At 65.7% G+C, this 23,514-nt stretch overlaps 1 protein-coding gene across 4 annotated transcripts; it reads left to right on the forward strand.

The window, feature by feature from the left end:
• Positions 1-78: 78 nt before the first annotated feature.
• Positions 79-23,364, forward strand: PIEZO1 (piezo type mechanosensitive ion channel component 1 (Er blood group)). 4 transcript variants are annotated; one of them, XM_084215100.1, is made up of 51 exons: positions 79-276; positions 6,021-6,116; positions 7,124-7,246; positions 7,549-7,591; positions 7,680-7,836; positions 8,679-8,814; positions 9,704-9,917; positions 10,068-10,233; positions 10,458-10,550; positions 10,630-10,702; positions 10,867-10,958; positions 11,074-11,334; positions 11,406-11,517; positions 11,619-11,797; positions 11,872-12,020; positions 12,197-12,376; positions 12,449-12,537; positions 13,075-13,232; positions 13,304-13,480; positions 13,572-13,697; positions 13,864-14,064; positions 14,147-14,351; positions 14,449-14,553; positions 15,016-15,169; positions 15,726-15,969; positions 16,472-16,568; positions 16,656-16,824; positions 16,898-16,987; positions 17,104-17,183; positions 17,387-17,458; positions 17,864-17,961; positions 18,043-18,139; positions 18,391-18,465; positions 18,561-18,733; positions 18,808-18,930; positions 19,050-19,147; positions 19,234-19,492; positions 19,570-19,758; positions 19,947-20,214; positions 20,342-20,438; positions 20,531-20,678; positions 20,760-20,974; positions 21,097-21,255; positions 21,335-21,482; positions 21,589-21,777; positions 21,861-21,953; positions 22,058-22,230; positions 22,307-22,429; positions 22,510-22,589; positions 22,830-23,025; positions 23,101-23,364. In XM_084215100.1, the coding sequence occupies exons 1-51, from the start codon at positions 213-215 to the stop codon at positions 23,348-23,350; spliced, it is 7,356 nt and encodes a 2,451-aa protein (XP_084071226.1). In that variant the 5' UTR covers positions 79-212; the 3' UTR covers positions 23,351-23,364. The 4 variants fall into 4 exon arrangements, with proteins under 4 accessions (XP_084071226.1, XP_084071224.1, XP_084071225.1 ...); XM_084215098.1 differs by having other exon boundaries at positions 18,808-18,926; positions 19,016-19,147; XM_084215099.1 differs by having other exon boundaries at positions 18,394-18,465; positions 18,808-18,926; positions 19,016-19,147.
• The last annotated feature ends 150 nt before the right edge of the window (positions 23,365-23,514 follow it).

The following is a 23,514-nucleotide window of genomic DNA, read 5'->3' on the forward strand; positions in this document are numbered from 1 at the left end:
GTGCCGGCGGGCGGCGCTGGGGCCGCGCCGGCCCCGCGGGTGGGGGGCGGGCGGTGCCGCTTTATAAAGCGGCGGGCGCGGGGCGGGGGCAGCGCCTCGGAGCGCCGCGGGACCGGGCAGCGGCATCGGCACCGGGGCCTGCCCAGCCCCGGCGGGGCGGAACGGCTCGGAGCGGCTCGGGCCGGGCCCCCCCGCCGCGGCGGCCGGGCGGGATGAACCGGCGGCAGCTCTGCGAGGGGCTCTACTGGCTGCTGCTGCCGCTCGCCCTGCTCGCCGGTGAGTGCGGGGATCCCCCGGAGCGGAGCCGGCTGCGACCCCCGCCCGTGGGGAGGGTGGCTCGGGGGGCGCCCCGGGGCTGTCGCCGCTCGCCGGTGGCTGCGGGGCGCGGGGCTGTCCCGGCACGTGGGGCGAGGGGCGCGGGAAGCGCCGGGAAGCCGGGGGCGAGCGGCTCCCTGCGCGCAGGAACCGGGGCTGGGATCCCGGAGCCGCCGGCGGTTCTGGCGGTCGGTGCCGGGACGGGCGGTCCCCCCGCGGGGATCACCCGAGGTCCCGCGGCTCCACCCGCGCCCGAGCCCACTCGCGGGGAGCGCTGCCACTTTCTCCGGGGCGGGACGGTGTGTGCGTGTCCTTCCCGGCAGCCGGGGCTGTCCGGGGTGCAGGTGGCCCGGCCGGGTCACAGCCGTGTCACCACGGCCGCTGTGCTGCTGGGGCTGAGGCGGTCGCTCCGGCCGGGGTGGGCGATGCCCGGGGGCGGCTGCGCCCATCCCGTCCCCGTGCCCGGGTGGATCCCGGCAAGCAGAGTGCCCACCCCAGCCCCTGTGGCTCTGCGGTCCCCAGGCTGCCACCAGCCCGTTCCCAGCACTGTCGGCCTTTGATGGCAGATGTGCCACCCACCGAGGCAACCGGCTGGCCACCGGCCTGGAAAATCCCCGTGTCCCGGGACGCGCAGGACAAGAATCGGCTCTTTGAAGCCCGCCTGCTCCGGAGCCTCTTCGGGGACGCTGCGTTTGCGTAGACGCAAAGGAAAAACCTCTTTACAGCGAGGATTGTTCAAGGGGCTCCTTGTGCCGGGCACGGGCCGGGGCTGTTTGCCACCGACACCGGGCTCGCACCAGCCGTGCTGGGGGGGCCGAGCGCCGGGAAGCTCTGGCGTGGCTTTTGGGGTGGCCCTAGAAGGACTTCTGGGATACTGTCACCTGGAGAGAGAGAGGGACACGCTGCCGGCCGGGGAGGCGCCTCCAGCCGAGCAGCCCCGTTCCCAGCGGCGTTTTGGGGAGCGGGGTTGGGTTTCGGGGTGCTGGCCCCGGGCGCAGCCTCGCTGGCGGAGGAAGTCGGTGACTCTTGAAAAAGCTGCTTTTCCTTTGGTTTGCTGGGGCAGTGACTCAGAGCATCGCGCAGGATGTCAGGAGGTTAATTATAACCCAGCCCAGAGCGGGGCTGGCCGAGGGGGCTGCGCTGCCCGGGCCGGGGCGCGGGAGCTGCCGGGTTCATCCCATGGGTGCCTGGGGCGACACGTGGCCTCCGGGCCAGCCTCCCGCGGGGCCCTCCTGCTCCAAATAATGCTGCTTTGCCCCCAAATCCTGCCGGGCTTGCTTGGCTTTGCCGCTGCTCCGGCACGGGATATGCTGGGGACCGCCGGTCCCCCACAGCTGGGGACGCTGGTGGCCTTGCTGTCCCTTCCCCCCCCCGCGCTGAGCTTGTAGGTGGTTTGTTTAAATTTGGGGCCCCGCTTGGGCGGGGACTCCGTCCTGCTCCGGGTAATTGCCGAGAGGGGGTGACTCAGCAGCGCCCGGGGGTCTCGCCGGAGCACCGGGGGAAACTGAGGCACGGGGGGTGTGGCTCGTCCCGCTGCACCTGGGTGGGAGGGTTTGCCCCGCAGCGCGACCCTTCCTTCCCGGGCAGCTTGGCTCTCCCCGAACGTCCGCAGGATGTTTGCTCGGGGCTCCCGGCCAGCTCGGGGCGAGCGGAGCCGCGGGGCTCGGGCCGGTGCCTCGGGGCAGCCCCCGCTTCCCACGGCTGGCACAGCCCGGGGGGGGTCCCAGCCGTGCCCTGGGCTGTGCCCCCACCTCGGCTGCCTCCTTCCTGCTGGGATTCTGGGGTGCTGGGGCCGCTGTGGGGGGCACAGCACATCCCCCCCAAGGGGGGGACCGGGCACCCCCAGTGCCAGTCGTGGCCGCGCTGATCCGTGGCTCCGTGGGCAAAGGGGATGGGTGAGGGTGGCACCCCAAACCCCTGGGGCTGCGGTGCCCCCCGAGCCCCCTGGGGTGGGGACACAGCCCCCCCTGCCCGGTCAGGGGGCTGGGGGTCCCTGGGGGTCCCGGGTGCCACAGGGCTGGAGCCCAGCTGGGTGCCAGCGTGGGCTGCAGCAGCTGCCTCCTGCGGTCAGGTGCTTTTTATAAAACCCAGGGAAATAAAATAGAGGAGGAAAAAAAAGACCTATTTTAAAAAATAATATAAAAAAAAAAAAAAAGCAGAGCCACCGCTGTCTCCAAGAGCAATAACTGCTGCTTCCTCCCGGGCGCAGGGGGAGGGGAGGGGAGGGGATGGGAGGAGAGGATAAGATGGGACGGAGGTGCAGGCCCAGGTGCCCAGGACTGAGCCCCCACAGCCCCAGTGAGGTGGGGGACACTGTGGGGGGCTCCCCAGGGGTGCAGCGGGTCCCCTTCGGGTGAGGACAGCAGGGTTTGGGCACCGCTGGCACTGCCATGTGGCAGCCACGGTCATGGCCCCGCTGGGAACCTTGGTGGCCCTGGGCATGTGTGTCCTCAGTGTCCCGGTGCTGAGCCTGCAGCTCCGGGAGCCCTGTGGCACCGGCTGCGCCCTCCTGGCCTGTGCCACTGTGTGCCACTTGTCCCCTGAGCTCCCTGTCCGGTGGCAGGAGCTCCTGGCTGATGCTGGGCTTTGCCAGGCTGGCAGCCGGGGCACTGCTGGCACCCGGCCCGGAGCCCTCCTGGGGCATCTCCCGCGGCATTCCCAGGAGCAGGGCCGGGAGCTGGCGGGATGAACTTTCCACAAAAACAGGATATGGAGGGTGAGCCGGTGGGGCTGCTCTTTCCTGGAAAGAGGGGCTGGGAATGTGCTGCTGGCCAGTCCCGCTTGCCCAAGGGCTTGTCCCTTTGGGGCTGCTGGGATTTTGGGATAGGGAGAGTCACAGTGACGGGATTTTGGGACGGGGAGAACAACACTGGTGGGATTTTGGGATAGGGAGAGTCACAGTGATGGGATTTTTGGACAGGGAGAAGGACACTGATGGGATTTTGGGATGAGGCCTCTGGGTTCCTCACCCTGCCTCTGGTTTGCAGCCAGCCGGTGCAGAGTTGAGTCCTGGCAGCAGAGTGACGCCTTGGGGACGCTGTCAGGGTCCCTGGAGTCCCCAGCTGGGGCTGGTGACGCGGGAGGCAGCTTGGCAGAGCTGCCTGGCCCCCGCGGCAGGTAACGGGGCCGTGTGAGGGAGCAGGGCCGGGAATTAAAGAGCTCTGCTAATTAACCCTGAGCGGCCGCGGGTGCCGAGCACGCTGTGGGTGCAGTGATGCTGCAGGGCTGGTGAGCGGGGCTCCCCCAGCTCTGGGGGGTCTGGGAGCCCCTTTCCCCATGGAGCTGGGCATGGATCCACGCTGGAAGCTGCCTGCCTGTGGAATGGTGCCCTGTGTGCAGGGAAGGGGCTGTGCCAGACCCCAAATCTCTTCCCAGCCCGGTGCCTGGGAAGGGCACTGGTGCCCGCTCCTCCTGGCTGCCCTCGCTTTTCCAGGGGTGCCCAGTGACCCCAATCCCCTCCCACGGGGAGATTCAATTAAGGCTGGCGTGGAGGAGCCCCGGCACATCCCGCCCAGCTCCCCAGCGCTGTAATTTATCCTCCTCCCGGCTCATTAATGTCGTTAATATTTCACGTGCTGCCGGTGCCGGCCGCGGTGCCGGGGAGCTCCCGGCGGCGTGGGAGCCGCTCCGGGTCACGGGGCTGGGCAGGCAGGAATTGGGGTGCCAGTGCAGGATACCTGGCTGGGGGGACAAGGTGAGTGCTCACAGACAGCCGGGGTGTCGTGGGCGAGGGCAGTGCTGGCGTGGGGAGGGGGCTGTGGGTGCCAGGGTGCTGCACCCCCCCAGCCCAGCCCAGCCGGCTGCTGGAGGGCGGGTTTGCTCGGGTTTGCTCGGGTTTGCTCTCCCCACACGCCAAACTGGTTTTTCCTCCCTGAGCCTGCACTTTCCCCGCTGTCAGCACTGCGGGGAACCGGTTCCCTCCGAGCACCCACGCAGCCGGGCACGGCACGCCCGCTGCAGCCGGGGGGTGCCGGGCCGGGCTCCGAGGGTGCCCCCAAACCGGGCTGTCACCTGTCACCTGTCACCACCTCCTTTTCCATCCTGGTTGAAGCCATGGAGCACTGCTGGGAGGTTTCCCGGTGGTGCCTGAGGGGTGCAGGGGCAGCCGCCGAGCACAGGGTCCTGGGGGTGCTGCCGGCACCGAATATTGGGGTCGGCAGGCGGGTACCCCCCGTGCCCGGCGATAACCCGCGCTCTCATCGGAACTGCCGGCCGTGCCACCACGTGCCCTCGGTGCCACCGCGCCCGGGAGGTGGCCGTGGCCGGGCGGGGCTCCCGGTGGGGCTGGGTCACCCCGGGGTGGGCAGGGGGTGGGTGGGCGCTGGCCCCGGGGCCAGGGGGCCCTGCCCGGCTCCCACGGCAGCCGGAGCAGCGTCTCGCCCCCGTGCCGGGAAGGCTCCTCTCGGCTGGAATATTTGCTCCATGAGATCATGCTTTGCCGAAACAGCCAGGAGCCCTCGGCGGCGGCTGCGGGAGGTGACGCGTCCCGGGGTCACCGCGGGGAGGTGGCTGCTGGTGACGGTCCCGCTGCCCCCAGCCCAGGCTGGGCTTCGCAGGCTCGGGGACGCGTGGGGACCCCGCTGCGGGGCCGGGGCTGGCTCCAGCCCCAGCGCGGGACCTGTCCCAGGGTGCGCCGCCGTCCCCGGGGCTGTGCTGTCCCTCTCCCCAGGATGTGTTGTCCCATTGAAACCTCGTAAACACAGGAAGGGCTGTGCCGGGCTGCTGAGCGTGTCCCTGGCGCCGGGCCGGGCCCCCTCACCCCCCCGTCCCACGGGGTCAGAGTTGACCCCCCCGTGTCACCCTCCCGTGTCACCCCTTCCCAGGTGGGCTGCCAGGGAGCAGCTCCTGCCCCGGCTGTCACAGCCAGTGTCACCAACAGCAGTTCCCTGTGGCTGTCCCCTCCCCGGGCTGTCCCAGAGGGACCCCCCCATGCTGGTGGGACGTGTCCCCCTGCTCTGCAGCAGAGGGGATGGGGAATGTCCCGGGTCTGCCCGGAGCAGGGCGCGGTGACAGAGCTCAGTGCCTGTCCCCAGTCTGGGCTGTCCCGCGGGTGCTGCCCTGTGGCTGCCCCCAGCCCGTGCATGTGCTGGTGTCTGTCACTGTCACCGTGGTGACAGGAACGCTGAGTCCCCAGCCGGGGTGGCAGGTGCCTTCCCACGTCCCTGTCCCCATCCGTGTCCCCATCCCTGTCCCTGCAGGACGCTGGCTCGGCCCGGCTCCTCCGGTAGTTCGTGCCTGCAGACAAGCTGTAATTTAGGTCTAAAAATAAGTGAGGGGGAAGGTGCTGAGCTGGTGGCACACCCAGAGCAGGGCAGGGGACAGGTGCTGTGCCAGCCCTGCCGGGGTCACGGCTGGGGGTCCCTGCAGTGCTCAGCCTGGTCTGGTGGGAATGATGTGGAAACGCTGCAGGTTTTTCCCATGGCTCTTCCTCCCCTGTCACCCCATGTGTCTGGGACCTCTGGTGTCCCCTCTGCTCCTTGTCACCCACGTGGGTCACCCGGAGTGGCACAGCCTGAGGTCCTGCCTGTGTCCCTCTTTCTGATGGCACTTTTTTGGGGCTTGACCCCCTTGTCTTACTGGACCCCAGCACCACCTGGCATTTCGGGGTGCCTCTCTTTTGGGGATCCCCACGGTGGGGGGGGGGTGCATCTGTGAGCCCTGCCTGTGCCACATCCCTGTCCCTAACGCTGTCCCTCTGTCCCCAGCCTGCCTTTTCCGCTACAATGTCCTGTCCCTGGTGTACCTGCTCTTCCTGCTGCTCCTGCCCTGGTTCCCAGGGCCCTCCTCACGCTTCAGCACAGGTAAGGGGGCACAGGGGGGTGGGCACAGGGGGGCTGCCCCCCCCTCCCACGGGCACCTGGGCTGTGGTTTCACCCCGGCTGGGCAGCGTGGCTCCGTGTGGAGCCTCTCTCTGTTAATTATAGCCCAGGGGGGCTATTAATAGCCCTGGTGCTCCACAAGGGCCGGTTTGGAGCCTTTTTAACCAAAAACCTCAGGGCTGGGCTGCGAGGCACACCGCGAGCGGCCCCTCCGCCCTGCCCGGGGCACCGGGGCGTCCTGGTGGCCCCGGGGGTCACCCCCACCCTCTGGGGCAGGTGCCCGTGGCCCCCCTGTGCCCGGCTCTGAGCCCACCCCCGGCGCCTGGCACGGCCACGGCTGAAAGCTTTACCCTCTGAATATTTCATGGGCTCGCACGGCCCCGCATCCCGGCACTGCCCAGAGCCTGTGCCTGGATTTACAGGAAAAAACAAGCGGAGGGAAAGCTGCTGGCCCGGGGCCGCCCCCCCAGGCCAGCCACAGCTGCGGTGGGCTCGCTGCCCACCCCACCCCTGGCCAGGAAAACGGGCACGGGGCCCGGAGAGCCGGCTGGGGTGGGGGAGAGCCGGGTGGGATGGGGGCAGCTGCAGCTGGTGGAAGGGCTGAGCGGTTTGGAGTGGGGGGGACCCCTGGAGCCCTCCCAGGGGATGTTCCAGCAGGGATGGGGACCCCTGGAGCCCTCCCAGGGGGTGCTCCAGCAGGAATGGGGACCCCTGGAGCCCTCCCAGGGGGTGTTCCAGCAGGGATGGGGATGCTGAGTGCACCCCTGGTGGTCCCAGGCCAGCAGGGCCATGGAGGGTGGTCCTGGGCTTTGGCTCTTGGGGTGCCCTCGGGCTGTGCTGGGTGAGGGCAAAGCCCTGGTGGGATCCTGACCCTGGGGCAGAGCCCTGGAATCTCTGGCACACGGCTCCCTTCCCAGTTCTTCCTGAGGGTCCCTGCTGGGGTTACTGGTGTCCTTGACTGGTGGGTGACAGCTTTGCCTGTGTCACAGGTGACAGCAGCCGCATCCTCAGAGCTCTGCTGGGGATCAGCATCCTCTTCCTCCTCGCCCACCTGGTTTTCCAGATATGTCTGTACACACTGCCCGCCCTGGACCAGCTGCTGGGGCCCAGCTGTGAGTAGGGGGTGCCCGTGCCCACCCTCACCCACCCACAGCCCTGCTCCCTGGGCTGCCCTGGGGATGCACCCTCACGTTGGTGACGTGTGGGACCCATCCTGGGGGCTGCTGAGGCCCTGCAGGGTCCCAGCCACGTGCCACCTCTGGGGACAGCCCGTGCCATGCCGGGGTGCCTGCTGGGTGCCACTGTGCTGGGCACAGAGCCCATCCTGCACTGCCATCCCGGGTGGAATGTGCTCCCCATGCTGGGGGGTGCCCCTGCAGGGTCTGCCCCTCTGAGTGCCCCCTCCTCCCCACAGGCAGCTCCTGGGAGGTCCTTGCTCGCCACGTTGGGGTCACCAGGTAAGGGCACCCTCACCTGTGGGGCTGGGGGATGGCAGTGGCTGGGGGGGTCACCCCTGAGCCCTCCCCTGCCCCGCTGTCCCCCCAGGCTGGACTTGAGTGACATTCCCAACTCGGTGCGGCTGGTGGCACCCGACGTTGGCATCCTGCTGGTCTCGTCCCTGTCCTTGTGCCTGTGCCGCCGCCTCAGCTCTGCCCCTGCCCCCTCCAGAGGGATTCCCGAGTGCCTGGAGTCCTCTCAGTGGGTGAGAGCCGCCCCCACTGCCATGGGGACATCCCAGCAGGTCCCCATCCCTTCCCTGGGCACAGCCTGGGGCTTGGCATGGGGACATCCCCATGGCTGGAGACCCAGTGTGGGGCAGTTTTGGAGGTCACTGTCACACAGCTTGGGGAGACTCAGCCATGGAGGAGGGCTCGTGTTTGCACAGGGATCGTGGCAAACAGCGGGGACAGTGGGGTGGGCAGATGTGGGGTGGGCAGATGTGGGGTGGGCAGATGTGGGGTGGGCAGTTATGGGGTGGGCAGTTATGGGGTGGGCAGTTATGGGGTGGGCAGATGTTGGGTGGGCAGTTGTGGGGTGGGCAGTTATGGGGTGGGCAGATGTTGGGTGGGCAGTTATGGGGTGCAGGCCCCCAGCTCTAGCTCGCTGGTGCAGGGCTGGGTGCTGTGCTGAGCTGTGCTGTGCCAGCCCCACCTGGCAGTGCCAGCAGGTCACGGGGACACCGTGCTTGTGGCACCCGGGCAGACGCTGCCCCAGCGGCTCCCCAGCAGCCCCGGCTGCCGTGCCTGGCCCCGGCCGTGCCGGGCTGTAACCCGAGCACTGCAGGCACGGATGCCTTTGCCGTGAGCCCGGGAGGGAGCCTGGAAAAAAGCTCAGTGCTGGGAACCCGGCTCCCGGAGCCAAGGAAAACAGCCGGCCCGCGGAGGCGCTTTCCAGGCGCTGCCGAGAGCAGCACGGCCAGGTGCCGGGCACGGAGCCCGCCTGGCCGGCCAGCCCTGCCCTCCGCAGAGCGGGGAAACTGAGGCACGGCCGGGAGCTGCCCGGGATCGGGCGATGGAGCTCAGAGCACGCTGTTCTCCCCGGCAGAGGGAAGAGAGGGACGCGGGGCGGCAGCGGAGGGCGCAGAGGGACGGGCGGCTGCGGAGCCGCCTGCGGGACAAGGCTCACTCCCTGCTCTGGGAGGCTGGCAAGGCGCTGGCCATCCTGCTGCTGGCCCTGGCAGGTGGGTGTCACTCTTGTGCTGAGAATGACTCAGGAACAGGCAGGAGGCAGTGTTGCAGAGAGAGTAAAGGAGGCTTTATTCCAGAGAAGCGTGGTTTTTATGGAGAGATATGATAGATTGTGTTTGACTGGTTAATTAACAAAAACATCTTGCTCACACGCTGTTCTTGAGAAGAACAGAAAGACGAAGTAGAAGAACACCACTCGCAGATTGTTTGTCCTTAACAAGCTCTCACATCTTTGCAACTCCTTAAAAAGTCTCACAAGCCTCTGTGAGAAATGCTTGCTGTTCCTCTCTCTGTGTCCCATGGCATCCACTGGGGGGCACGGCCTGGGGGGCACAGGGGGGCTGAGGATGCTTGGTGCAAAGTGGGGACGCTCAGTCCAGGATGGCTGTGATGCTCAGTCTGAGGGAAAGCCCCCCTGGTGCATCAGGGCAGGGTTTTCCATCCAAGCTCAGTGCAGGGAGGGAGGGATGCTTGGTCCAGAGGGTAAAACAGTGCAAGGAGAAGGGATGCTTGGTCTGAGGGCAGAGAATGCTCAATCCAAGGGAGAAATCTCAGTGCAGGGGAGAGCTGCTCACTCCGAGGGTCACATGCTTGATCTGGGGAGGGAGAGGATGCTCAGTCCAATGGGGGAGGATGCTCAGTCCAGGCAGGAGTGATGCGTGGTCTGAGGACGGATTTGGAGTCCAAAGAGGAAAAGCTTGGACCAAGAGGAAGGAGATGCTTGGTCCAAGGTGGAAAACCGTCCAAGGGGAAGGGATGCTTCCTGTGAGGAGGAATGCTGGCTCCAGTGGGTGCTCTCAGAGGGGTGCATCCCAGTGGGGTGCTGCTCAGTCCAGGGGTGCCGGGCTGTGCACTGACCGCCCGTGGGGCGCTGCTCCCCAGGGATCACCCTGCCCTCCGCCTCCTCCAGCGTCTACTTCCTGCTCTTCATGGGGGTGTGCACGTGGTGGGCCTGCCACCTCCCCTCCAGCCACCAGGCCTTCAACGTCCTCTGCGTCCTCATTGGCATCTACAGCGCCTGCCACCTGCTGTGCCTCTATGCCTACCAGACCCCCTTTGTCCAGGGGGTGTTCCCACCTCCCACCGTCTGGGCACGGTGAGTCCCAGGGACGGAGCTGTGCCCGGGGGAGCTGCCCCATCCCACCCCGGGGAGGGCAGCAGAGCATCCCCCCGGTGCCAGCACAGGGATGGGAGCCTGGCTCTTGTCCTGGCTGGGGGGTAGATGCCAGCTCCTCTGTCCCCGCAGGGTGTTTGGCTTCAAGGACATCATCCTGTACTACAACTGCTCGCAGCCCAACACCCTGAACCTCAACAACAGCCACCCCTGGCCCGTCTATGCCAACCCTGGCATCCTGCTCCTGCTCTACTACACCTTGGCCACCCTGGTGAAGCTGCGCCGGCGGGATGCCAAGGTGAGGGGCTGCAGGGCTGAGCCAGACGACAGCAGTGACAATGGTGACAATGGTGACAATGTGCCTGGCTGAGACTGCCCCGGCCCTGCTGCAAGGGGAAGTGGGGGCAGTGGGGTGCCCCCAGTGTGGGGTGCCTGGGCAGTGGGCTGGGCAGGGGGCTGGGGCATGGTCCTGCTCCCCAGTGGTGGCAGTGGGTGACCTGAACTGGCTCCTGCCCCTCGCAGAGATCCGTGGCACCGGCACGGCCGTGCCCGAGGGACCTGGTGGAGCTGGAGAGCTGGTCCCAGGACACTCACCACAGGGCCGAGGACAGCAAGGTGGGTTTGGGGGGGCTGTGCAGGGAATGGGTGCGGGATGGGGGTGCCAGGGTGGGCTCTGAGCCCTCTCTGCCCTCAGCCCATGCTGTGCCCCAACTCTGGGAAACCGAGCGCCAGCACCGAGAACTGCACCGTCCACATCTTGAACCCACGTAAGCCTGACCCCAGCCCCTCCCCAAACCTTGCCTGGGTCCTGGGGGTGCTCTGTGCTCCCCCTCCCCAAACCCTGCCTGGGTCCTGGGGGTGTTCTGTGCTCCCCCTCCCCACGCCCTGCCTGGATCCCGGGGGTCCCTCACGCTCCCTCTCCCCATGCCAGGCAGGAGGCATCCGGCGGCGTGGCTGCCCCTGCACACCGTGGGCCACGTCCTCATGAAGCAGAGCTACGTGGCCGCCCTCATCGCCATGATGGTAAAGGGCTGGGAGGGGACACAGCCACGGGCAGGGGACACAGCCGTGGCAGGGGACACAGCCGTGGCAGGGGACACAGCCTCGTGGGCTGAGCCCTCACCCTCGCTGCCCGCAGGTGTGGAGCATCACCTACCACAGCTGGCTGACCTTCGTGCTGCTGCTGTGGGCGTGCCTGATCTGGACGGTGCGGAGCCGCCGGCACTTTGCCATGCTGTGCTCGCCCTTCCTGGTGCTCTACGCCATCGCCCTGTGCAGCCTGCAGTATGTCTGGGCCATGGACGTGGTCCCCGAGCTGCCCACCCACGTCAGCTTCCTGCAGCTGCAGCCGCTGGGGCTGGTGCACCCCCGGTACCCCTGCCTGGCCCTGGGGGCCAAGGTGAGTGTGGCCCCGTGCCACCCCCGCGCTGCCAGCGCCCGGCTGTCCCCGCTCACCGCCTGTCCCCGCAGCTCCTGTTCACCCTCACCTTCTGGATGCTGCTGCGGAGGTTCGTTACCGAGAAGGTGCTAACGAGGAGGGCCCCGGCCACGCCGCTGCTGGAGGTGTCTGTCACAGATACAGGTGAGGGCTCCTGGCGTCGCTGTGCCACGCTGAGCACCCCACAGCTGTGGGGAAAACCCCCTGGCCCTGCCCGGCTCCTGCAGCCCCTCTGTGCCCCACAGAAACCAGCCAGATGCGGGACGTGCTGCGGAAGCTGGGGGAGGTGGTGAGGAATTTCTTTGCCAAGTTCTGGATCTGTGTCTGCGCCGCCAAGTTCGTCGTGGTGACCTTTGCCGGCCGCCTCGTCCTCTACAAGATCGTCTACATGCTCCTCTTGCTCCTCTGCCTCATGCTGTTCCAGGTGGAGGGGCTGGGGGACCCCTGGGGACCTGTGCCATCCCCAGGGCGGCCCTGCTGATGTCCCTGTCCCCGCAGGTGTACTACAGCCTGTGGCGCAAGGTGCTCAAGGGCTTTTGGTGGCTGGTGGTGGCCTACACCATGCTGGTGCTCATCGCCACCTACACCTACCAGTTTGAGGACTTCCCCATGTACTGGAGGAACATTACGGGCCTCAATGATGACCAGTGAGTGTTCCCTGCCCGCCGTGGGGTCCCTGCTGGCGCCAGCCCTGAGGTGGCACCAAGGGCTGGGTTGCACGTGGGGAAACCGAGGCATGGAGCAGGTTGGGGTTGATCCCTGGCACAGGGGCTCGGTGCCTGCTTGGGGTGGGATGGATGAGACCCCTCCTCTCCCCACCCAGGCTGAGCGACATGGGCCTGCAGCAGTTCAGCGTCTCCAAGCTCTTCTCCAGCATCCTGGTGATGGGTTTCTTCCTGCTGGCCTGCATCCTCCAGCTCCACTACTTCCACGAGCCCTTCATGCGCATCACTGACCTGCAGCACATCCGCCCCCCCTCTCCGGCTCCCGACCACATCCCCAGGTAGGAGCCGCTGCTGGGTGACCCCCCTGCACCCTGAGCCCCCCGTCCCTGCTCTGAGCCCCCTCCCCACAGGTCTGAGGAGCTGCACGGGAGCCGCCTGCTGCGGGACGCGGCCGCTGCCGAGACCGCCCAGTCCCGAGACTCGGACACGGCGTCCCTGGGTATGGGCAGGGATGGGGCACGGGCTGGGAGGGGGTGTCCTCCAAGCAGGAGGGACCTGGGAGGGTAGGGAGATGGATTTGGGTTGATATCTGGGGAGGGAGATGGATTTGGGTTGGTACCTGAGTGTGGCAGGGTATGGAGATGGACTGGGACATCCTCCAAGCCTGGAAGAGCTTTGCAGGGTATGGATTGGGATGTCCTTCAAGTCTGGGAGGGTATGGGGATGGACTGGGATGTCCTCTGAGCCAGGAACGGGCTGGGAGGGCATGGGGGTGGATTGGGGTGTCCTGGAAGCTGGGGTGGGACCAGCGTAGTGCAGGGATTTGTTGGGGTCTCCTCCAAGTCTGGAGGGATGCAGGGATGGATGGGGATGCCCTCTGAGCCAGGAAGAGGCTGAGGGCTGCAGGGATGGATTGGGTTGTTCTCCAGGTGTGGGGGGCTGTGGGAATGGATTGGGAAGGGCACAGGGGATGGGTTGGGGTGTCCTCAGAGCCAGCGAGGCTGCAGGGGTGTCCATGAGGATCCGTGTCCCACAGCATCCAACAAATGGGGGCTGGTGCTGGAGCGCCTGGTCGTGCTGGGCCGCACCTTCTCGGACATGGTGACGCGTGGGGAGGTCTTCATGAGGCGCCTGCTGGAGCTCCACGTCCTCAAGATGGTGGCTCTCTACACTGTCTGGGTGGCCCTGGAGGAGGTACCCCTGGGGGTGTGGGGTTGGGGGGCTCAGCGGGGCCCCCCGAGGTGCTGACACGGCCTCGGCCCCAGGTCTCGGTGATGAACTTCTTGCTGGTGCTGCTGTGGACCTTGGCCGTGCCCTACTGCCGCTTCCGCCACATGGCCTCGTGCCTCTCCACCGTCTGGACCTGCATCATCATCGTCTGCAAGATGCTCTACCAGCTCGAGGTCGTGGACCCCCACGAGTACTTCAGCAACTGCACCCAGGTGTGCCCAGCGGGGCGGGTTCGTGGGGGGCTCCCTGGCTGGAGGGGGGGCTGAGGGGCGCTGACCCCCTCCCCGCTGCTCCCCTCTGTAGCCCCTACCCAACAGCACCAACCTGACGCCAGAGGAGCTGGGCAACTCCACGCTGTACCGTGGCCCCGTGGACCCTGCCAACTGGTTCGGCATCCGCAAGGGCTTCCCCAACTGGGGATACGTCAAGGTGGGCACGGGGATGCTCTGGGGACCAGCTGGAGGGGGTTCTTGGCTTCACACTGTGGTCCTGAGCATCTCTTCTGAGAACCTGGGGAGATGCTGTTAATGGGGGCCACCCTGTGGTGGGATTGCTGGTGTCACCCCGTGGTCCTGAGCGTGCCCTGCTCCCCCAGAACCACCTGCAGGTACTGCTGCTGCTGGTGTTCGAGGCCGTGGTGTACCGGCGCCAGCAGTACCACCGCAAGCAGCACCAGCTGGTGGCCCCCGTCACCGAGACCGTGTTCGAGGACATCTCCCGCGAGCACCTCGACCTCGGCCTCGTCAGCTGCGCCAAATACTTCATCAACTACTTCTACTACAAGTTTGGCTTGGAGGTGGGAGCGCCCCTTGTGTGGAGGGGGGGTCGCAGCGCTGGCAGCGTCCCGGCGCTGAGCCCTGCGCCCCCTGCGCCCCCAGATCTGCTTCCTGATGATGGTGAACGTGATCGGGCAGCGGATGAACTTCCTGGTGATCCTGCACGGCTGCTGGCTCGTGGTGATGCTGACGCGGCGGCGGCGCGCCGCCATCGCCCGCCTCTGGCCCAAGTACTGCCTCTTCCTCGTCGTCTTCTTCCTCTACCAGTACCTGCTGTGCCTGGGCATGCCGCCCGCCCTCTGCATAGGTGAGGGGCTCCCTGCCTTTCTGTGGGGCACCCCTGGCCTGCCCTGGGAAGGGGCTGCAGGAGAGGCCTGGCACTGATGGTGTCCCCTGCCCCCCAGACTATCCATGGCGCTGGAGCCATGCCATTCCCCTCAACTCGGCCCTCATCAAGTGGCTCTACCTGCCCGACTTCTTCCAGGCTCCCAAATCCACCAACCTCATCAGTGAGTAGCCCCCTGGCCCCCTGCTCCGGCCCCTGGGGTGCCCTGTCACCCTCTTCCACCCCCTGTCCCAACCACTGGGACCTCCCCAGCCATCCTTTGGGTCCATCCTGCCTCTGGGAGGGGAAGGACAGGCAGGACGGGTGGAGGAGCTTTAAGAGCCCAAATCCTTTGGAGGTAGAGCTTAAATCACACACCCCGCTGGAGAAGGAGTCATAGCAAACCTCATCCCTTTTTGGGGGATCTTAATTGTTTTCCCACCCCTTTTTGGGAAAAGGAGGGGCCTGGAGAGATCCACACTTGGTCAAAGAGGAGGTGGGGCTGGGGAAAGCCGCCCCTGCCTGAAGGGAACTAAGGATCTCCCCATCCTGGGCAGGAAGGGGGTGCCCCCGCCTGGGGGAAGGCTTTGGGGGGTGTCAGCATTCGGGGGAGGGCTGTGTCCCGGGCTGAGCCGCGCTCCCCCAGATGATTTCCTGCTGCTGCTGTGCGCGGCCCAGCAGTGGCGCGTCTTCGAGGCCGAGCGCTCCGAGCCGTGGCTGCGGGCGGCCGGCGACAACTCGGACCGGCTGGACCGCGAGCAGGACCACCACAACCCCACCCCCAACTTCATCTACTGCAGGTGGGTGCCCCCAGCACTGCTCCCCCTCCGGGGCTGGGCCGTGGGAATGGGTTCCCCACTGTGGGCACTCCTCCTGGGGGGATGGATGGGATGGGACCCAGATGGGATTGGACCCCCCTGGGGTGTGGACACAATGGAATCCCAGCCTTGGAATTCTAACCTTGGCGTGCCAAGCTTTGGGGCATGGGCAGGATGGGCTCTCCCCCTAGGATGGAGACAAGATGAGATCCCACCTTTGGCTGGCAAATCCCCTGGGATGGGACCTTCAGACAGTGGGACCTGCTGGGCTGGGATCCTCTAGAATGGGACTGGAACCCCTTTGGGCTGGGGTCCCTTTGGACATGACCCCCCCCGATGGCTGGAGCAGGGACACCCTGAGGCTCTTCTGGAAGGAGATGAGGTGGTCCAGGACACCCCTGGTGATGGTGCTGGACCCTCAGAGGCTTTGTGCCATAAACTGGGACAAAACCCTTTGTCACCTGTGATAGGGCTGGTGGGGGGAACCGGGACCGTGCTGGGAAGGGACAAGGCCCCGCTCTGACCAGCGCATCCACAGGTCCTACCTGGACATGGCGAAGGTGGTGGTGTTCCACTACCTCTTCTGGGTGGTCCTGGTGGTGGTTTTCATCACCGGTACCAACCGCATCAGCCTCTTCGGCATGGGCTATGTGCTGGCCTGCTTCTACCTGCTGCTCTCGGGCACCGCCATGCTGCGCAAGCCGGCCCGCGCCCGCCTGGCGCTCTGGGACTCCCTCATCCTCTACAACATCGCCGTCATCATCTCCAAAAACATGCTCTCGGTGCGTGGTCACCCCCCTGCTCCTCCTCGGGCCACCCGGTGTTGTAAATCAAAGGCGATTCTGACGGAGGGGAGAGAATGATGCATCTGACTCCATTCAGTCAGAGGGCTAATTAATTACTTTATTATACTATGCTATATAGATTTCATCTGAACTGAATCTGCCAAGCACTCACTCTGCACACACCTGCTCACACTGCCCAGAATCTCATGACTGTCACGATACTCACACACACACACACACCTGGCCCTGGTAGGCCAAGGAAACAAAACGCCATCACTGTGGGTAAACAGTCTCCACATTGCATTCGACTTTGGCACAGCACAGGCACAGCAAGTGATAAGAATTGTGTTTTCCCTTTCTCTGAGGTTCAGAGAATGTGAATCTCAGAAATCCTTGGGAAGAATTGTGCCTTGCTTTTCTCTGTGAAGAGGAATGTGGCAACAACCCTGGCTGTCCCCTGGGGTGGTGACAGAGCCGTGTGTGCCCTCTCTGCCCGCAGCTCCTGTCCTGCGTCTTCGTGCAGCAAATGCAGAGCAGGTTCTGCTGGGTGATCCAGCTCTTCAGCCTCGTCTGCACCGTCAAGGGCTACTACAACCGTGAGTTGCTGCTCTGGGGGAGATCTGGGGGGCTTGGGGCTGCCGGTTTGGGCTGCTGCCTGACCCGCCTGCACCTCTGCCTGCCAGCCAAGGCGATGCCCAAGGACCAGGACTGCGCGCTGCCCGTGGAGGAGGCTGGCATCATGTGGGACAGCATCTGCTTCTTATTCCTCCTGCTCCAGCGCCGCATCTTCCTCAGCTCCTACTACTTGCACGTCATGTGGAACCTCCGAGCCTCTGCCCTACAGGCTTCCAGGTGGGACTGGGGTCCTGGGGAGTCCCCATGGGTGCTGGGGGCCCCCTGACCCTCAGCTGTCCCTGTCCCCCAGGGGTGTGGCGCTGTTCAAGGCCAGCATCATGAAGAGCCTGCGCTCACACCAGCGAGCCGAGAGGAAGTCGCTGGACCAGCTGAAGCGGCAGTGAGTGGGTTTTGGGGGGCACTGGGACCCCTCTCCCTGCACCTTGGGACACCCCTGAGCATGGGGTGCCCCTGGGCACTTGGGGGAGCGGGCTCTGCAGCACCCTCTGCCTCCAGGATGGAGCGGATCCGAGCCAAGCAGCAGAAGTACCACCAGGAGCGCGCCCCCAGCACGGAGCAGGAAGGGGCCAGAGCAGGTGAGAGCCGGGGGGTCCTTCCCGCGTCCCCAGCCCCTCTCCGGACACACGGGTGGCACCGTGACCCTTCGCCGACGCCCATCCTGGTGGAGCCCCGTGGAGCACTGTGGTGACCCCTCCCACCCCGAGTCCCCTGGGCAGGGTGGGTGCCCTGAGTGGGTGCCCTGAGCGGGGCCCCTCTCAGCCCCTCTGTGGTCCCACAGCTCCCGGCGGCCCGGCAGACCCGTCCCGGCAGAGGGAGCGGTGGTGGCGGCCATGGTTAGACCACGCCGCAGGTACAGCCCCGGCACGGGGCCATAACGGGGCTCAGCCCCTCGGAGGCCACTGACTAACACCTGCAGGGCGCTGCTCGGCCAGGGTGACACCCTGCATGTCCCCTGTCCCCAGGCTCGGCCACTGAGCACTAACCATGGCTTCTCTGCTCTCCAGCACTAACAGGGTGTTGGACTGGGGGTGCCAGGCTGGGTTTGGGGTCACTGACATCGGTCACCTCCGAACGCTGGCGCCGGAGGGACGCCGCTTTGGGGACGTGGCAGTTGAGTCGCTGGCTTTGATGTCCCCACGGGTGTCCTCGGTGGCAGGCAGCACCCTGGGAGATGGCAGCTGGGACAGCCTGGGGTGTGCCAGCGCTGCCACAGCCCTGGCTGTGCCGTGACGCCCTGTCCCCCCCCCCCCGGCAGTGCTGCATTCCGGGGAATACTTCCTCTTCGAGTCAGACAGCGAGGAGGAGGAGGAGGTGCAGGAGGAGCCACGGCCCGGGAGGCCGAGCGCCTTCCAGGTGAGCAGGGCTGGGGGACTGCAGAGCAGCCAGACAGCTGGCAGTGTCCCCAGGGTGCTGATGGCGCCTGTCCCCCTCCAGCTCGCCTACCAGGCCTGGGTGACCAACACCAGGGTGGTGCTGCAGCAGCAGGAGCAGCCCGAGCAGCCACGGCCACCCAGCACCGACAGCGCTGCAGGTGGGTGTGACACCCCAAAACAGGGCTGGGGGGGCAGGAAGGGACACAGCCTGCCTGGTGCCCACTGTGTGCCCTGGCAGGGCGCTCCCAGGTGGCTCTCTGGTGCCTACAGTGGGATTTGGCACAGGCTCTGCAGCCTCTTTGGTGCCCACCCTGGTTGTTAAGGTGGATGTGGGGGGACAGGGGACGGGGTGGTGGATGGGAGAGCCCCAAAAATGATGTTCATCCTTCCTTGGGGTCTGACTGTTGAGGAGATGGTGCAAGGAGAGAGGTGGAGGCTGCCCAGGAGGCTGAAGGCCGGGAGGAAGAGAACGTGGAAAGATCTGGTAGGTGGGTGGGCAGCAGGACCGCAGCTCAGGGGGATGCTGGGCAGGTCTGGGTGGGCACGGGTGACCCTCCAGCCCTCTCCTTGCCTTGGCAGAGCGCAGCAACATCTTGCAGCGGGCACTGAACACACTGAGGTTCCTGTGGCTGCTGTGCCAGGCCCTGGTGGACGGGCTGACCCAGTGGCTGGACACCCAGACCCGGGAGCACACGGACATGTCCCAGGTGCTGTGCCTCGAGAGATATGTCATGGCAGAGCGGCTGGCCAAGGTGAGCCCGGGGGGACACCGGGGCATGGGGGGTGGCAGCCCACGGGGGTGGCACTGACATCCTGCCTGCCACAGGGACAGGAGATAAACGAGGAGTTCCCTAATGAGCTCTACGAGCTGCTACCAGAGGAGGTCCTGCAGGAGCCGAGCCCACCCGGCTCCTTGGCTGCAGAGCCCCAAAGCATCACTTCCAGGCAGGTGCATAGATGCCCCTGAGAGGGCTCCTGGCAGTGCCACAGGTGGGGCAGGGGGCTCACCCCTGTCCCTATGTCATCTCCAACAGGTGCCTAAGAGCTGCCCCTTCTTCCAGCAGCCAGGAGCAGGTGACAAGCGTGGAGGATGTGGCTGATGCTCAGCAGTTCCTGGCTGTTCCCCAGCAGCGCAGGCGGACTGCCAGTGAGCTCCTCAGGAGCAGGTGGACGTGGGGACAGGGGGACAGGGGGACAGCAGGGTTGGGAGGGGGGGCAGCAGGGGGGCTCACCCCAGCCCTGCATCCTGCAGGAGGTTGTGTGTCTCTGAGCTGGAGGCGTCGGAACGGTTCTACCAATCCCACAACCGGTTCCTGAAGCTGCTGCTGGCCGGGTACCGCTTCGGGACCGGCCACTCCGAGCTGCTCTGTTACTTCACCATCATCCTCAACAACATGGTCACCGGCTCTGTCATCTCCCTCTTCCTGCCCATCCTCGTCTTCCTCTGGGCCATGCTTTCCATCCCCCGCCCCACCAAGCGCTTCTGGATGACCGCCATCGTCTTCACCGAGGTGGGCAGGGGGTGGCCAGTGAAGGGACGGTGCCACCCGGCCCCTGCTGCCACCCACTGACCCCAGCATCCCCGCAGATGATGGTGGTGGTGAAATACCTCTTCCAGTTTGGCTTCTTCCCCTGGAATGGCTACATCACCCTGCTGCGCAACGAGGGCAAGCCCTTCTTCCCACCACGCATCCTGGGCTTGGAGAAGTCCATCCACTACATCAAGTATGACCTCCTGCAGCTCCTGGCCCTCTTCTTCCATCGCTCCCTGCTGCTGGTGAGCCCTGCACCGTGGGTGGACATTTGGGGGGGAGCTGGGGGCTCCAGGCAGAACCCAGCACGTGCTGGGTGGCTCTGCCATGGTTTCCCACCGGTGCTGGTGGGAGTTGATGCTGCAGGATGATCCTGGGAGCGAGGTGTGTGGGGTTGGGCGCCAGCAGGACCCCTGACCGTGTCCCTCCGCAGTCCTATGGGCTGTGGGACCAGGAGAAGACGATGGACGAGAAGCAGGAGAGCAAGGAAGGGGAGGAGAAGCCGGAGGAAGCCGTGTCCCCACCATCGGCGGTGGCTGAGGAAGGGCTGGAGGCTCCAGCCCAGCCAGGAGCACCGGGAGCAGCCACGGGGCTGGAGCTGGAGGGCGAGTCTGTGGAGCAGGAAGAGGGGACCGAGGCCACGCAGCTCCGCTTCAGGAGGAAGCAGGGGAGGAAGACAACAGAGGTGGTTCTAGTGGAAGGTGAGCACCAGCTCCCAACCCTCGTGCCCTGCTGAGGAGCAAGGCTGGCACCCCCAGGGTGCTGGGGTCAGGCAGGATGTGGCCCTGCAGGACCCTGGCTGTCACCCACACTGTGCCTCACTTGAAGGGGACGAGGAGGAGGAAGAGGAGGTGTCAGAAGAGAGCCACGCTCGCAGGAAGCTGAAGGCGTTTGGCTTGCGGGTCAAGGGCTTTGTCCTCACCACGTGAGTCGTGGCGGTGCTGGTTGGGGTGGCGGCTGTGGGGTGCGGTCCCTGTCACCTGTCCTCTGTGTCCCCTGTGTCCCCTGTTCCTGCAGGGCCCACAACGTGTACCAGCCAGTGTGCAAGTTCTGCCAGGACATCATGGACACACAGAGCCGTGCAGCCACCGACGTCTACGCCTACATGTTCCTGGCTGACGTGGTCGACTTCATCATCATCGTCTTCGGCTTCTGGGCCTTTGGGGTGAGTCCCCCAGGGCCCTGACTGTCCTGCCTCCACCACAGGGTGAGGCTGGGCCGGGCCCTGACCTCTCCTGCACCCCAGAAATACACGGCGGCCGCCGACATCACCTCCTCGCTGTCGGAAAACCAAGTGCCAGAGGCTTTCCTGGTCATGCTGCTCTTCCAGTTCAGCACCATGGTCATCGACCGCGCGCTCTACCTCCGCAAGACCGTGCTGGGCAAGCTCATCTTCCAGGTCATCCTGGTCTTCGGCATCCACATCTGGATGTTCTTCATCCTGCCCTACGTCACCCAAAGGCACGTCCCAAGGGGGTCCCCGCCGCGGCACGGCGCGGCCCTCGCGTGGCACCTTGGTGTCCCCGAGGCCATGTGGTGGCCCGGGCTGGTGGCTGAAGGGTGGTGACACGTCCCTCCCGCAGGTTGTTCCGCCACAACACGGTGGTCCAGCTGTGGTACTTTGTGAAGTGCATCTACTTTGGACTGTCGGCCTACCAGATCCGCTGTGGCTACCCCACCCGCATCCTGGGCAACTTCCTCACCAAGAAATACAACCACCTCAACCTCTTCCTCTTCCAGGGGTATGGCACGGGGCCGCAGGGAGCCCCGGGCACGCCGAGGGTGCCGTACCAGCGCCCTGTCCCCGTGTGTCCCCCCCAGGTTCCGCCTCGTGCCCTTCCTGGTGGAGCTGCGGGCCGTCATGGACTGGGTGTGGACGGACACCACGCTGTCCCTCTCCAACTGGATGTGTGTGGAGGACATCTACGCCAACATCTTCATCATCAAGTGCAGCCGGGAGACTGAGAAGGTAGAGTCCCTCTGCTAGGAAGGGTCCCTTACTAAAGCCCTTCTGGGGGTTTGTTGGGGGCCCCCTGAGCCCACCCTATGCCATGCGCTGTCTCCCCCCACCCCAGAAATACCCCCAGCCCAAGGGGCAGAAGAAGAAGAAGGTGGTGAAGTACGGCATGGGCGGCCTCATCATCCTCTTCCTCGTGGGCATCATCTGGTTCCCGCTGCTCTTCATGTCCCTGGTGCGCTCCGTGGTGGGCATCATCAACCACCCCATCGACGTCACTGTCACCCTCAAGCTGGGGGGGTACGAGGTGAGGACGTGGGGATGGGTGTTGGGCTGCCCAGATGGGACACCAGGGTGCCCTGCCTGGCTGATGTCCTCTGTCCCCTCCAGCCTCTGTTCAGCACGAGCTCCCAGCAACAATACATCCAGTCCTTCACCGACGATGAATACGAGGACCTCACCAAAGAGTTTGAGAGCGAGCTGGTAAATCCACCCCCCCCATCCCAAAAAATCCCTGCTGGCTGCCTGGGGCGGGGGCTGGCAGAGCCCCCAGGGCAGGGGCTGAGCCGTGTCCCCCCCGGTGGCAGTTGGCCATGCAGTTCATCAGCCTCTACGACGTGGAGGACATCGTGACCGCCCGCATCGAAGGCAGCTCGGGCTCGCTGTGGAGCATCAGCCCCCCCAGCCGCGAGCAGATGCGGCTGGAGCTGCAGAACGGCTCCTCTTACATCACCCTGCACCTCAGCTGGATCTTCCAGAGGTACCTCGGGCACGGCCAGGGAGGAGCCAGCCCTGCCTGCATCCCCCTGCCCGCACTGAGCCTCTCGTGCCCGCAGGGACCTGGGCAAGGGGGGCACGGTGGAGAACGCCTACGGCAAACACAGCACAGAGCTGGAGCCCGGCATGCCCCAGCGCCTGCAGCTGGCCCAGCTGCTGGATGGCACCAGGAATGAGCCCGTGTGAGTGTCCCCTGAGGGGGGGCTGGACCCCTGGGCTCCGTGGGATGGTGTAGCCCCCCCAACACTCCGCTTTCTTGCAGGGAATTGCATAACCTCTTCCCCAAATACGTCCGGGCACCCCCTGGCCTCGAAGCTGAACCTGTCCAGCAGCTGCTGCCAAGTAGGTCCCAACATGTCCCCCACAAGAAAACTAGCACTTGGTGCCACCTCTCTGAAGACAGGGAGGACATGAGTCCCAGTGTGTCCCTCCCTAAAAAATCAGCACTGGGAGCGCACATGGTGGTGCCAGCCCCTGTGGACAGTGAGGACGTGAGTCCCGCTGTGTCACTCCCGCTCAAAAAATTGTCCTCAAGAGCACAGCAGCCACTGTGCTGCGCCCTGAAGGTGTCACCCTCTGCAGATGGCGTGGAGAGCTACCTGGACGTGGAGGTGCAGCTGAAACAGGAGCGCAGGGGCTCTGGCCGTGGTGAGCACTTTGTGGAGTGGTGGGTGCTGAGGCAGAAGGACGCGCCACCCCAGGAGGGCAACATCCTCCCCATGATCATCTTCAACGACAAAGTCAGCCCCCCCAGCCTGGGCTTCCTGGCTGGCTACGGGTACGTGGAGGGTGCCAGGGTGTGGGGGGGATCCGGAGGGACTGGTGGGACTCAGGATGTGCCCCCCTCTGGCAGGATCATGGGGCTCTACGTGTCCGTCGTGCTGGTGATCGGCAAGTTCGTGCGGGGCTTCTTCAGCGAGGTGTCGCACTCCATCATGTTCGAGGAGCTGCCCTACGTGGATCGCATCCTGAAGCTGTGCCAGGACATCTTCCTGGTGCGGGAGACGGGCGAGCTGGAGCTGGAGGAGGAGCTCTACGCCAAGCTCATCTTCCTCTACCGCTCGCCCGAGACCATGATCAAGTGGACGCGGGAGAAGCAATAAGGGGAAGGGGCTGCAGCCCCCCCTGGCAGTGACATCACCGCCAATGCCTTAACCAGCCCCCCCGGCTGGGGCTGCATCCCGGCCCGGGAGGCACAGGGGGATGTGGGGTTCTGGGCACTCCCTGGAGGGAGGATGTTTTTCTTACATTGCTTTGAAGCCGTCCG

Source organism: Fringilla coelebs, assembly GCF_963513975.1.
Source record: "Fringilla coelebs genome assembly, chromosome: 14".
NCBI classification, from domain to species: Eukaryota; Metazoa; Chordata; class Aves; order Passeriformes; family Fringillidae; genus Fringilla; species Fringilla coelebs.